Source organism: Callospermophilus lateralis, chromosome 2 (assembly GCF_048772815.1).
Source record: "Callospermophilus lateralis isolate mCalLat2 chromosome 2, mCalLat2.hap1, whole genome shotgun sequence".
NCBI lineage: Eukaryota > Metazoa > Chordata > Mammalia > Rodentia > Sciuridae > Callospermophilus > Callospermophilus lateralis.
The window spans coordinates 110397214-110412730 of record NC_135306.1 but is presented as its reverse complement, the minus strand read 5'-3'; the positions used below and the strand labels follow the sequence as shown (position 1 = coordinate 110412730).

The 15517-nt window shown below is 37.7% G+C and overlaps 1 protein-coding gene across 3 annotated transcripts in view; it reads left to right on the top strand.

Annotated features, from left to right (window-relative positions):
• The window catches only part of Rnf214 (ring finger protein 214), a 39787-nt gene that overhangs the window by 16618 nt on the left and 7652 nt on the right, over nt 1-15517 (top strand). For all 3 annotated transcript variants that reach the window (XM_076846369.1, XM_076846367.1, XM_076846368.1), the window contains exons 7-14: nt 11809-11905; nt 12074-12162; nt 12701-12791; nt 13088-13186; nt 13367-13743; nt 13884-14016; nt 14223-14327; nt 14581-14676. In XM_076846369.1, the coding sequence (XP_076702484.1) occupies nt 11809-11905; nt 12074-12162; nt 12701-12791; nt 13088-13186; nt 13367-13743; nt 13884-14016; nt 14223-14327; nt 14581-14676 (1087 nt within the window). The remainder of the gene's footprint in view (nt 1-11808; nt 11906-12073; nt 12163-12700; nt 12792-13087; nt 13187-13366; nt 13744-13883; nt 14017-14222; nt 14328-14580; nt 14677-15517) is intronic.

The following is a 15517-nucleotide window of genomic DNA, read 5'->3' as shown; positions in this document are numbered from 1 at the left end:
TACCTTGACACTTTTGTGGAAAATAAATTGACCACTGTTGAGGAAATACAGTAAATTTTTTTTTGGGGGGGTGGGTACCGGCGAGTGAACTCAAGGGCACTTGACCACTGAGCTACATCCCCGGCCTTATTTTGTATTTTATTTAGAGACAGAGTCTCACTGAGTTACTTAGTGCCTTGCTTTTGCTGAGGCTGGCTTTGAATTCACAGTCCTCCTGTCTCAGCCTCCCGAGCTGCTGGAATTACAGGCATGCGCCACTGTGCCCAGTTGTAAATACAGTTTAGCGTTAGCTGCTCGGGAGATGAGGCAGGAGGGTTACAAGTTTGAGGCCAGCCTGGGCAACTATCAAGACCCCATCTCAAACAAAGAAAGAATAAAAAGCTGGGAATATAGCTCAGTGGTAGAACACTTGACTAGCATATGTGAGTTCATTTCCCAGTAACACACACACACATACACACACACACACACACACACACACGCACGCACAAACACAAGAAGAAGAAGAAGAAAGAAAATCTTCCCCCAAACCAGAAAACCACTCTGAAAAGGTGATAGAGAAAGAAAAGAGTTACAATTGAATAGCTGTTAAATCTGAATGTGGGGCTGGGGATATAGCTCAGTAGAGTGTTTGCCTTCATGCACAAGGTGCTGGATTCAATCCCCAGTACCACAAAAAAAAAAAAAAAAAAAGAAGAAGAAGAAGAAAAGAAAAATCTGAATGTGATATACATCACAGGTAAACCTCTGACAGATGGCAAAGACCTTATGTAACCAAGGAGAAACAACCTATTACAATGCTTTCAAGGAGATAAGAAGTAAGGCTGGGCACAGTGGCTCACGCCTGTAATCCCAGCAGCTCTGGAGGCTGGGACGCTTAGACAGGAGGATCACCAGTTCAAAGCCAGCCACAGCAAAATCAAGCCGCTAAACAACTCAGTGATATTTAGTATCTCTAAATAAAATACAAAATAGGGCTGGGTATGTGGCTCAGTGTTCAGTGCCCCTGAGTTCAATCCCCAGAACCAAAATAATAAATAAATAAATAAACAAACAGTAGTCCTTAAGTAAGAGGACTTGACAGCACTTTTTGTCAAGAATGCTTCACCCAATTTAGGGTAATTGGGGAGATCCCTTGTGTAGTTTTACTTGGAGAAACAGATTGCTTTATCATAGGAGATAATTTTGTAAATTGGAGTAAGGTGCCCTCCTGCTTTCCCTTGGGATCTGGGAGACAAGGGCGCTGTTTCCTTGGATGTGTGCAATTTAAAGGGATGGCTTCTAGGTACTTGAAACATTCCTGATTTGTGTGACTATTTTTAGAGTTTATAATATGCATACAACAGGCAGAAAATTTGAAAGAAGGTTGCGGGGTCGGTGGGGGAGATTAGTTAGGGGAGAATTTCCTCCATAATTTTCAAAAGGGAGAATTAAAACCCTTATTTTTCTTTTATATTTGCCCTTACACATACAAATTTGCCTGTATTTCTGTACTTTATTCTGTTATGTTGGTATATTTCTTTCCTCCTTTGCCTTGTGACTTTTTACATCTTAAAATCAAATCAAATGCATTCTCCAACTCTGTTCCTTTCTTTCTTTCTTTTTTTTTTTTTTTTTTTGGTACTGGGGATTGAACCCAGGGTTACTTTACCACTGAGCTATATTCCCACCCCTTTTAAAAATTTTTATTTTGAGACAGAGTCTTACTAAATTGCTGAGGCTGGCCTTGAACTTGAGATTCTTCTGTCTCAGCCTCCAAGTAGCTGGGATTACAAGTATGTATTATGAATGCCTGACTTTTTTTTTTTTTCAGAATTGTTTTGAATATTCAAGATACTTTTTATTACTTTAAAATCATATTATCAGGGCTGGGGATGTGGCTCAAGTGGTAGCGCGCTCGCCTGGCATGCGTGCGGCCTGGGTTCAAACCTCAGCGCCACATACAAACAAAGATGTTGTGTCCGCCAAAAACTAAAAAAAATTCTCTCTCTCTTTAAAAAAAATCGTATTATCAATTTCTATAAAAAACAGTGTGCTTGATATTTGTTTGGATTTGTATTGAATCTTCAGATCGTTTGGGGAAACTGACGTACAACAATATTGAGTCTTCTATTTAGTCATATAGAAGAATACTTTTTTTTTCCTTCTTTTGTTTCTCATGGCAATGTTTTGTAGGTTTGAGAATCAAAAAGATAGTCCTTACTCTCTGTACTGTTCTCTCAAAATTGTACTCATTTTGGATTCTCTTGATCCCTGCCTTTGTCTCCTTAATTCAGCAACAGTGCCAGCTCTGTATTCACCCTTCAGATGCTACAGTCTGGCAACTCCCACTAGGCAGTTAGCTAGGGCATTATAGGTCTGTCTTCATTTGTGTTCTTTTTCTCAGTGGTCAGTTCTGTGCTACCTATTGTCCAGCGTTTGTAGACACTGTTTCACATTTTTTTCCCCAGTTTTTCAGTTGTTTGTAGCCAGAGAATGAATCTGGTCCCTAGTATTCCATCATGGATGGAAGTAGAATTCTAAATCCTATCATAAACAGATTAAACTCAAAAAACAATATTTGCAGGATATACATGCCAGTATGTATAGTAAATATTAGGAAAAAAGGAGCTAGGAATGAAGCTAATGAGCTAGGTGACATAGGAGGTGATCAGTGATAATTCATTCCTTGTGAAGAACTGGAATGGTGTTTTGAAAGGAAATTGTGGTCAGAGAAAGTCAGAACTAAGTTTGGGATTTAGAAAATGGACCATATGTGTTAATGAGGCTCAAGATATGGCTCTGCTGGTAGATGATTGGCAAGGAATAAAGTTTAGGAAAAGGAAGAGCTCTAAGTTCCTAGTGTCATATTGATCATGAAATTGAATATTGAAGTCACAAAAGGTGTTGTGAGCTAGGCATGGTGGCCTGTAGTTTCAGCTATGTGGGAGGCTGAGGCAGGAGTATCTCTTAATCCTAGTAGTTTGAGGCCAGTCTGGGAAATTTAGTGAGACTCTCTCTCAAAATTAAGAATAAATAAATAAAAGGCTCCATGGTAGAGTACATATGAGTTCAATCTCCAGTTCTGCAAATAACAACAATAATCACAAAACTATGTATTAACATAAATAGCATATTTTTCATGAAAAATAATTATTTTCTAAATTTAAAAAATCAATTCAGTTAGAAGATTAACATTGTTTAGGTTTTTATAAATCTATAATGGAGGAAGATGAATTTTTCTGGCTGTTTTTGCATTTGATTGATTGTAAAATGTTGTTTTGGTTGAAATATATTAACAGAAATCACAATACATGATTAAGTAGCTGGAAAAGCAGGGGATATTTAATAGTTTTTAAAAATAATGAATTTTGATACTACTCTAAAACTTGTCAAGCCATTTTTCTTTTTCTTTTTAGTTGTAGATAGTCACAATACCTTTCTTTATTTTATTTATTTATTTTTATGTGGTGGTAAGGATTGAACCCAGTCCTCACACATACTAGGTGAGTGCTCTACCACTGAGCTACAACTCCAGCCCCAAGCCATAGTTTCTTAAAGGTTATTTGCTTAGTACAATCTGAAACCACATCCATAGAGATTCTTTTTATACTGCTATGGCAAAATCCATTGGTTTACCTTGAACTTGAATGGATCATTTACCTGTGTTATGAAGAGGCCCAAAAACTTTTCCTCTACACTCTCAGAATTAGCAGCTGGAGCCTGCAAATTAAAAAGACAGATTAGGGCTGGGATTGTAGCATAGTGGTAGAGCACTCGCCTCGCATGGGCAGAACCCTGGTTGGATCATCAGCACCACGTAAAAAAAGGCATTGTGTTGTGTCCATCTACACCTAAAAAATAAATAAATATTTTTTAAAAAGACAGATTAACAAGAAGAAAAAACAGTTTATGTATGTAGTGTGCATACACATGGGACAGTTCAGTGACCAATAACTCAAAGGAGTGGTTAGAATTTGGGACTTCTCTACCATTTTACCAGATGAAGGGGAAAAGGGAGAAAAGCACTTATGAGAAAACCATTGTCTTCTTAGAAGGGGGTGAGAAACTAATGGAACTTTTTGGAAAGATAAATGTGTTTTCAGGAGATAAGAACATTTATAACATGTTTATCTAGTTTTTTGTTTTTTTTTTTTCATCTTCTTTAGAGCCCTAAAGAAGGGTCATATTATTTGCATTCCCTTTCTAGGAGTAGATCTACCTTATAAAGAATTTATGATGGCCTTATTTCCTGGAAGTTGCTGCTTTCAATTGGATGAGGGAATCTTTCCGAATGCTTTTTTCTGTGGCTGTTGAATCTCATGTCTTCACTGGAAAATAATCTTTATACCAACTCTGTAGTTCTGAGTGGGTTCCATAGTTGATTTGATAACACAGTGCGTAATTTGTAATAAAGTATTGGCTCAACATTTATGCAGATGTATGCAGATATTCCAAGTGTTATCTTTATTATATAATATTTAAAGAACCATATTCTGTCACTGTCAATTTCATTAGAATAGTCTTTAAGTAGTGGGAAGCATTTAAGCTCACAGTGGCAGGTACAGACTTTCTAAAATTCTAACTTTTGCTTGCTAGCTCCAGATTTTATTGTTGGCAATAAATGGTTGTTTTCGTTGAAATAACAGGATTACTTCATTCATTTTCAAGAACACATCTGTCATATACTCAAGTTCCAATAACTTTAGTGTATCTTTTAGTCATTTTCTTAAATAAAAATGACGTTTCATGAAAAAGGAGGCTAATTCAGTTCCTAACTCAGTACCCAAAGTGCTTTTTCTTGGGATAGCCATTGTGCTTTGGCATGTAGCGTTTATCACATAGAATATAAAAAGGTGTGTATTTAAGTGTTGGAAATTTAATAAAATTAGTATTTTTATGTGGCTTCATCAAGGATATCCTTAAAGAAAACTGAATTTACCCGCAGCTTGCAAGCATCTGGCCGTAATAAAGAAAATGGCGAGTGACTGAGTCAGTGATTCATGTTTAAATAAAAGAGTGTTATTACAAATGAATTCTTCATTTTAACAAATATTATTAAATTCTAACGTAATACATTTTAAATGAAAATTGAAAAAAGTTTTTAAAAATTTTATAAAATATTGCTGGGCACAGTGACACATATCTGTAATCTTCAGTTATTCAGGAATCTTATGTGGGAGGATTGCAATTTGAGGCAAACTTCAGCAACTTATTGAACCCCTGTCTCAAAATAAAATAAAATTTAAAAAGGACTGGGGAGGTAACTCAGTGGTAAAGTGCCCCTGGGTTTGTCCCCAGTACTAAACAAAACGGGGGGGGGGGGGGGGGAGCCTGAGGCGGGCATAACTGGAAGTATAGTTTGGTGATAGAGGGTCCCTGGGTTCAATCCCCACTACTATGAATAAATACATTTAAAAAATATATTATTGCCAAATAAAATAAGAGTATAATTGTTTTTACCTGGCTTTGTAGAGAACTTTGAAATTTTATACCAGTGGTTTATTAGGTATTAATGGGATTATGTAGATTATTGCAAACAAAGCTAAAGATAGCTAGTCATAGCACAATAGAAGAACTGAGAAAGAAAAAAATTGTGAGGCCAAATTATACTCTAAACTTACTGTAGGAAATACAAGAATACAAAAGCATATATTCTATTAGTCATTAGTGATGATACAATCACATGTCATGTAGCCTCAGGAAAACTTGGTTGTTTACCCATGAAAGAATGAAAATGAAAAAGGCATATAACTTTTAGCAGTTGTATGAAACAAGTCTGAGCTTCATGGACCATACACCTCAAAGTGTTTTGGGAACCATGGACTACATTTTGGAAACTGCTGTTCCATACCTATGGCTGCAGCTACTGTCTGTATGCTAGAGACTCTCATCTCTCTCAGACTATACTACTGAACTTTAGATTTGTATATCTGCTGACTGCTGAATGACCTGGAGTGCTTTCTTGCTCATTGGCCTATGCACATGCTTTTTGTTTTGTCCAGATTTTCCTTGTTCCCTTTGTTCACCTGGCACACTACTAGATTAAGACCTTGGGAAGCCAGGTACACTGGCACATAATCCCAGCTCTTCAGGAAGCTGAGGCTGGAGGATTGCAGATTTGAGGCCAGCCTTAGTGATACCTTGTTTCAAAATTTAAAAATGGCTAAGGATGTAGCTAGGGGTGAATTAAACCCCTAGGTTTAGTTCCCAGTACCAGAAACAAACAAAAATGTGAACTTCTTGGGGGCAGGAATTAGACTTATTTATATACCCAGGTTTTAGACTTTTACGCTGCTTAGTAGATGTTGAATTAAGTCAAAACAAAGAAGAATTCATAATCACCTTCTACAAATTCAGGGAATATACCCTTTGGATATATATGCAGCCAACCCATGTATAATTAACTCCCCCAACAGTTTTGTTTTGCTTTTTTTCCTTTTGCCTTGCCTTCAGTGTGATTTATTCTGAAAGGAAGGCCTTTGGGCTGAGGACTCAACAGATCTTAATTCTTAGCTCTGTCTCTTAGTTTTAAAAGTATTTCATAGGACACTGAGTATTTGCTTCTCTCAGTTAATGGCAAGCTGATTTTTCCATCATTTGCTGGAAAAAAAATGTGTTCATTTATTTTAATTTCTCTAAAGACAGATGTTATTTTATTTATTTTTGATTCTGGAGATTGAACCCAGGGGTTCTTTACCACTGAGCCACATCCCTAGTCCCTTTATTTTTTGAGACAGGATCTCACTGAGTGGCTTAGGGCCTTGCTAAATTGCTGAGACTGGTCTCTTATTTGCTATTCTCCTGCCTCAGCCTCCCAAACCACTGGGATTATAGGTGCATGACACCTGCCTGGCTGAAGATAGATGTTATATTAACTCATTTAATCTGCGTCACAGTTCAGTAAGTTGTAGAATGTTTTATTCTCTCTCATTTTATACTTCAGGAAAATGAGGTATAGAAAGCCTTACTCGGTAAAGGTTGCACAGAGTAATAGGGCAAGGATTTGTTTGGTTCCAGAGGCTGTGCTCTTTACCTAGCTTAGCATCTCTCAAATTTATTTATTTATTTATTTATTTTTTAAATATTTATTTTTTAGTTGTAGTTGGAGACAATACCTTTATTTTGTTTATTTATTTTTATGTGGTGCTGAGGATCGAACCTAGGGCCTTGCACATGCTAGGTGAGCACTCTGCCGCTGAGCCACAACCCCAGCCCCAGCATCTCTCAAATTTAAATGTCACTTTTATGCCTAAATGCTCATTATAATCACAGCTTTATTTTTAATTGTGAAATTGAAAATTACTTAAGGGCCAGATATGATGGTACATACCTGTAATGCCAGGTATTTGGGAGGCTGAGATGGGAGGATTTCAAGTTTGAGGTCAGGCTGGGCAACTTAACAAGACCCTGTCTCAAGATAAAAGATAAGAAGAGCTGGGGAGGTAGCTCAGTGGTAGAGCACCTTGGGTTCAATCTCTAGTACCACACATACACACACAAAAAAAAAAGAAAAGAAAGAAAGAAAAAGGTAGATTTGAATGTTAAACAGTCATTAAAAATCACATTTATGACTGGACTTGGTGGTTCATACCTATAATCCCAGTGACTTGGGAGGCTGAGGCAGAAGGATAGCAAGTTCAGGGCCAGCCTCAGCAATTTAGGAAGGCCTTAAGCAACTTAGCGAGACCCTGTCTAAAAATAAAAAAGAAAAAGGGCTGGGGATGTGACTCAGTTCGTAAGTAGCCCTGGGTTCAATCCCCAGTACCACCACCCTCCAAAAAACCCCACATTTCTGAAAAATACTTATTAATATAGAAAAGTAAGATGTTGAAAATATAATACACAATGGAATATTATTCAGCAATAAAAGAAATAAAATTATGGCATTTGCGGGTAAATGGATGGAGTTAAAGAATATCATGCTAAGTGAAGTTAGCCAATCCCCCAAAAACCAAAGGCCAAATGTTTTCTCTGATAAGTGGATGCTATCCCTAATGGGTGGGGGAGGGGAATGGCATGAGTGGAGAAACTTTGAGGCAAAGGGAGTAGGAAAGATGGTGGAATGAGATGGACATCTTTACCCTAGGTACATGTATGATTGCACAAATGATGTGACCCTACTTTGTGTACCACAAGAGATGTGAAAAATTGTGCTCTGTTTGTGTACAATGAATTGAAGTACATTCTACTGTCATGTATAACTGATTAGAACAAATAAATAAATATTATGTGCATATGTTATATATACATAAACAAGTATGCAAATGTTTGTTTTCAAAGTCTGGAAAAAAGTATGATAGTGATTCTTTATGAGTAGTATGATTGTGAGAAATTGAGTTTTTAAAAAACAATAACGTTTGTGGGCTACTTGCCATGTGCTGGGCATCCTATTAAACTCTTTATGTGTGTTTTCTCAGTTAACTCATTAATCCTACAATGTAGGTACTCTTCATCTTTCAGATGAAGAAACTGAGGCCTAGAAAGATTAAGTAACTTGTTTAAGGTGATGCAACCAGTAAGTAAAAATGCTGGGAACACTACATTAGATTTTTTCTGTTTATTTTTTTTTTAATTTTTTTATTGTTTTAATTAGTTATACATGACAGTAGAAGGCATTTATTCACTTATGGGATATAATTTCTCATTTTTCTGAGTGTACATGTTGTTGAATCACATTGGTCATGCAGTCGCATATATACATAAACTAACAATGTCTGTTTCGTTCTATTATCCTTCCTATCCCCATATCCCCTCCCCTTCCCACCTTTCCTTTCCCTCTACCTAATCTAAGGTAATGCTATTTTCTCTAGTGCCCCCTGCCCCGCCCCACCTTATTGTGATTTAGCATCTGTATTAGGGAAAACTTTTGGCCTTTGTTTTGGGGGATTGGTTTATTTCACACAGAGTGACATTCTCCAGCTCCATCCATTTACTGGCAAATGCCATAATTTCACTTCATTGTTCATTAAAGCTGAGTGTATTCCATTATATATATATGTGAGTGTGTATGTGTGTGTATATATATATATATGAGATCACATTTTCTTTATCCATTCATCTATTGATGGACAGCTAGGTTGGTTCCATAGTTTAGCTGTTGTGAATTGAGCTGCTGTAAACATTGACATGGCTGCATTACTGTAGTACGCTGATTTTTAGTCCTTTGGGTATAAACCAAGAAGTGGGAGAGCTGGGTCAAATGGTGTTCCATTCCAAGTTTTCTGAGGTGTCTTCATATTGCTTTCCATAGTGGTTGTACCAATTTGCAGTCCCACCAGCAATGTGTGAGTGTACCTTTTCCCCAACATCCGCGTCAATGTTTATTGTTGCCTGTATTCTTGATGATTGCCATTCTGACAGAGTGAGATGAAATCTTGATTTGCATTTCTCTAATTGCTAGAGATGTTGAACACTTATTCATACGTTTGTTGGTCGATTGTGTTTCTTCTATGTAGTGTCCTTTTTCTGTTTTATATTGTCTAAACTTTTAATAATTTGCCTGGCTTACATGATTAAGATCAAAGTTAATTTTTAAATTTATGCAAGCATATTGGAAACTATAATAAGCCAGATTATATAGTCTGATGAATAGTAATGAATTTATTCATTTGAACCATTTGTACCTTAAACTAACTGCAAAATAACAGAAGTATGGGACTTGAAAGAAATTAGATCAAGAATTTAAAAAGTTAAACATAACCAGTGGTTTCTGTTCTCTAAAGAATTTTTTTTTAAAACTACTATGGGGAGTGATTTATTTGTTATGATGGGTTGCAGCTAGTATACTTTAGTGAAGTGAAATCTGGTGCTTATGTTATAGGGTAGTCAGCATATTGATAAGCCTGAGTATTTTTGTAACTATATTCAAGAACCCCTTAAGTATTTTTGTTGTGGTTTTTAGTAGTTCCCTTTGTCTTGTTGGATTCCAGTGAAGTAAATGTGGCCAAATACTCAAAGGAAAAGATTTTTGTGTGTGTAAATATGTGTATTGTCTCCATCAGTCTATGAGGATTTTTCATATATATATATTCGTCATTGACAAATATGTTTAGTGAAAGTCATAGATGTTCATTGACCATCTACAATCTTCAAGAATAACATCAGTCACTGGTTGGGGTTGTGGCTCAGTAGTAGAGCGCTTGCCTAGTATGTTCAAGGCACTGGGTTTGATCCTCAGCACCATTTATTTATTTATAAAAATAAATAAATAAATAAAGGTATTGTGTCTATCTACAACTAAAAAAAATTAACAAAAAAAGAATAACATCAGTCATAGATGACAACTAACAGTGTGTCATATTTTCATGTAATTATCCCATTGTCTAAGAGTGAAAAGTAAGCTAAGTGGATCAGTGATGGACTGTGCAACCTATTTCACATATGTTTACAGTTAAGAGGGTTTGGAATTTGAGAATATGTGTTGTAGCAGGAAAACATGGCTATTTAGAATTTTTTTTTTCTAAAGAACTTTTATAGAATTCTTCCTCTGCTGGAAAGTTAATTTTGGGATACTACATGGAGAATAAGAGAGAAATGTTCACTTAACTCATATCTGTTATAAAGATGAATAGGCCTTGTCTGCTGAGAGTAGACTTAATGTAAAAGTGAATAAGTGAGTGAATGTGTGTGTAAAGCATACATATGCACATACAAATATGTCCCAGTATCTATGAAATAGAGAACAGGATGTGTGGTAAGTTGGGTCAAAAGCAAGAATATGTGAGAAGGAACCTCAGAAAGTGAATTGCTCCCTTTTAATTATGTAAAGTTACTAAAAAATGGGAAGGGATTAATTTGTTTCTGTCACTAAAGAAAAGTGGTAAGGGCTGGGGTTGTGCTCAGCGGTAGAGAGCTCACCTCTCACTTGCAAGGCCCTGGGTTTGATCCTCAGCACCAAATAAAAATAAATAAATAAAATAAAGGTATTTTGTTCAACTACAACTAAAAAAAATAAATATTAAAAAGAAAGAGAAGTGGTAAACATTTCTCTTTAGATGTAACTCTTCTCAAGCTGTCCTTTTTTTTTTTTTTTCATCTTTTTAAAATCCGGTGAAAATAATTTAAACATTTTGTATCATTCTATTTGTTAACCTGGGTAATCCATGCTTTCCGCTGTAAAACTTACCACAATACAGTGTAATAGAAAGAAATTCTTTTGCTGGCTCTGTTCCATGATGGGCTTTTCACTTCTGAGTAATCACTGCCTTAGTTTTAGCGCAGAAAATCCCACATCCTAGGAAATCCTGCAGTACTGGATAAACTGAAACAGTTGATCATTCTAATCCTAAAGGTGAATATTACACTCTGGGGATGGGAATTGGGGTAAGAGGATATGGATGAAAATGAAAAGTCCTGAGATATAAAGAGAACATATTTTTCTTTGGAAGAATGTTTATTATAGCTAAGAAAATGCAGAAGTCAGTATTGATGTGTTTGATTGCTGTGTTTCAGATGATATGTTTGGTTCTACATCCTTCATGTAAAAAAACAAATTGGGAAATAAGAGGAATGCTATAAAGATTTTAAGCCTCCTTGAACATAGAATGTCCTGCCTTTAGTGGAGGGTTTTGGATCTAAGAGGTATTCTTTCCTGCTCTAGGAAATGTTTTTTTAGCAAGTGGAGATGTTGGATATATTTATTTCCAAATATAGGACCTTTATGCAATTGCAGACCTTTCTGTACACCATTTGTCCATATCTATAATGAATATTAAGTGTGAAATGCTCTGTAGCATACCTGGCAGACCAGTGTTGGGTTTTCCTTTTGCCTTGGTGGCAAACTAATCTTTTCTCCCTCAGTCTTGTTCTTGGTTTCTTATCTTACAGAGAGGTGTGGGAAATGGAACTGGATAGACTCAAGAATCAGGATGGTGAAATAAATCGGAACATTATGGAAGAGACAGAGCGGGCCTGGAAGGCAGAGGTGAGAGGAGCTAATATCTTGAAAACCTTGGTTTTGGCCTTCCAGATGGTACATACTTTTGGTATAATATCAGAAGAGCCAGTGGGCGCTTGTTTAACTATCTAGGGGTATTTGTGTATGAAAAATTAATGAAGTGTATGTATATGTGTGCATGTGTGATTTCTTTAGATCTTATCACTAGAAAGCCGGAAAGAGTTGCTGGTATTGAAATTAGAAGAAGCAGAAAAAGAAGCAGAACTGCACCTTACTTACCTCAAGTAAGTACCTTCCCATTCTAAGGTTTAGTAGCTCTGTAGTTTGTTTGTTTTAGTTTTTTAAAACTCTAAGCCAGCAAATCTGGCACTTATTCTTTCTTCACAGGGATTTGAAGCCATCTCAGTGCATTAGTAATTAATCAGTGATTTCTCTCCTCTATGGTAAACTCCTGCACTGTTTAAATTCTTCACTCTACAGTTTCATAGCTTTGCACTTTTTATTTCATTGTTTCCATTTGAATAAATAGAACCTGTTAAGCTATCAAAGCATAACAAAGGTTTAGGAGATTTATTTCTTATATGGTCATTTCTTTATGCCATGGAATTTGGATGCCTCTTGTGACATTTTAAGGTGGACAAGAACCCCCTTTGTGGTTGATCCTCTTTTCCAAATCTTTGGCTTAAAAGTTGATGGAGTTTAGATTCTCAGGCTCTCATACCTTCTCTCATACCTTTCTCTCAAGGTTCATTACCCAACTACTATTTTGCTATCTTGGAGATTTAAAATTTGATTCTGTAAATTCCTCTTGTTTCTTGAAAGATCAACTCCCCCAACACTGGAGACAGTTCGTTCCAAGCAGGAGTGGGAAACTAGACTAAATGGAGTTCGGATAATGAAAAAGAATGTTCGGGTAAGTGGTAGTGGGTGATCATTTGATCAGCATTAATTTATGTTTCAAATACTTCTGGCAGTAGGGAAGTTTGTTTCTTTTTTTTTTTTTTTGGTGCTGGGGATTGAGCCGAGGGCCTGCTATGCAGGCACTCTACCAACCAAACTACATTCCTGGCCCAGGAGGTAGCCTTTTTCGTGTAGCCACTGGGGCCTATCTCACCACTTCCTGTTTTCCTGTTAATTAAAGTTGTGCTTTTTGCAGAGACTAACTCATCTCAGAAGTAAAGTATGATCCTTTCTTCTCCTTTCATCTAGGACCAGTTTAACAGTCATATTCAGCTAGTGAGGAATGGAGCCAAGCTGAGCAGCCTTCCTCAAATCCCTACCCCAACTTTGCCTCCACCCCCATCAGAGGTAAGAGAATCTTTGAAGGGGTCTACATTTCTGTGTTGGTGGCAGAGTCAGAGTCTTCTGCTTCTTTTTATGAAGATATTGGGACCATCCCTCTTTAGTGTAAGGGTTGTTCATTGATTTCTGTTTCAGTTTCCTAAACTTTCTTCCATTCTCTTGTCCTTTGCATCTTCCCATTTGCAGACAGACTTCATGCTTCAAGTATTTCAACCCAGTCCCTCTCTGGCTCCTCGGATGCCCTTCTCCATTGGGCAGGTCACAATGCCCATGGTTATGCCCAGTGCAGATCCCCGTTCCTTGTCTTTCCCAATCCTGAACCCCACCCTTTCCCAGTCTAACCAGCCTTCCCCACCCCTTCCTGGCTCCCATGGGAGAAATAGCCCTGGCTTGGGTTCCCTTGTTGGCCCCCATGGTCCACACATGCCCCCTGCCGCCTCCATCCCGCCTCCCCCAGGCTTGGGCGGTGTTAAGGCTTCTACTGAAACTCCCCGGCCCCAACCAGTAGACAAACTGGAGAAGATCTTGGAGAAGCTGCTGACTCGGTTCCCACAGTGCAATAAGTAAGTATCTTAAAGGATTAGTTAAAACGTCTTTGTCAGAGAAATGCTTATGGTTTGTAATAGGGGAGGTTTCATGGGTGTTTCCCCAGGGGTGTAGCATAGAATCTCTCTCCCTCTCCTTCAACATTTGTCTTTCTTAGGGCCCAGATGACCAACATTCTTCAGCAAATCAAGACAGCACGTACCACCATGGCAGGCTTGACCATGGAGGAACTGATCCAGTTGGTAGCTGCACGACTGGCCGAACATGAGAGGGTGGCAGCAAGCACTCAGGTGAGAAAAGCTGCCTGGAAAGAGCTGAGGCCTCCTGAGAGGTTGGAGAAGAGACAGACTTTAAAGATTCTGGGTGGGAAGAAGCATTACAGCCAGAGTATCTTGTCTGTTTTCTTGCTTTGCTGAACTTGGAAGTAAATGATTTCTTTTTTGCTATATGTACTGTTAATCACTCTTCCTTACCCTGAAATTGTTTCTACCCACAGCCACTTGGTCGGATCCGGGCCTTGTACCCTGCTCCACTGGCCCAAATCAGTACCCCAATGTTCTTGCCTTCTGCCCAAGTTTCATATCCTGGAAGGTCTTCACATGTGAGACTCTTTTTCTTTTAACACTTGGATGTAGAGAAGCTGAGGGTAAGAAGTGGGTGGATTTATGGGTGGAGTGTAGGAGGAAACCAACATCTTGTCAGCTGTTTTGTTTATAGTCCTACTGGGAACATGGGAATACTTGAAGCAAGATCTGTATTTGTACTTTTATTTCTTTTGGCATCAAATCATGGGCATAAAAGGAAAGGTGATCCAGAGATTCCTTACTTTGTGGTATGCAATCTCTGTCCTGCAGGCTCCCGCTACTTGTAAGCTGTGTCTGATGTGCCAGAAACTTGTCCAGCCCAGTGAGCTGCATCCAATGGCATGTACTCATGTGTTGCACAAGGAGGTGAGTACCACATACTTTCTTTACTTTCTACTGTTTGTTTTCTGACAGCTGAGAAAATTTTTCTTGGATATTTTACTGGATTGATGCTCAACTGTTAATGTCTAATCATAAGGTTTTCAGTAAATTGTAGCTTAAACATCAGCAGAATTCAGAACACTGCATCTGGGGTCTCCCAGCTTCTTTTTATCTAATTCCCTTTAGGGCACTGGGTAAGTAGTTCATACTAAGCCACTGATAAGTCACTTTCTTAGAAAATTGACTGTAAGAGGCAATCCTACGTATCTAACCATCATTTCAAATATAGTGTTATCAAGAGACTGCTTAGATGAGAGGAATAAGGAACCCAAATCTGCAGTTAGTAACTTCATTAACAGAGTAGCTTGAAGGACTGCCTATGAGAGATTACCTTCACTGACTGCCAAGTCATTTCTGTTTTCTTACATTACCAGGCAGAGGTAAATCTTTTAGCAGCAGGGATGATTTCTTCTTAACTATTTTGTTTTGCTTTTCCAAGAGGTAGAAACTGGATTGACAGCTAAATTCTTGGTAAGAAAAAGTCCTGAATAAGGTGATGGGTATTTCTGAGGGTGATGTGTTAGATGAAAGCTCATCACAGATCAAATAGATCATAAGAAGTAGCAAGCCACATTTGATACTTAACAAAAAGCAACTTCATGAGTGCCCTTAATAGCCGAGTTCCTGGTCCTTGTAAAAAGGACAGGTTCATCTGCTCTGAAGATTCTTTTGAGAGTAAGAGCCATTGAAATAGCCTGTTTAGTCGCCCACAGAAAGAACTTTTTTGACTTAAATCTTGTTGAACTTTAATGGCACTCTCTATTCC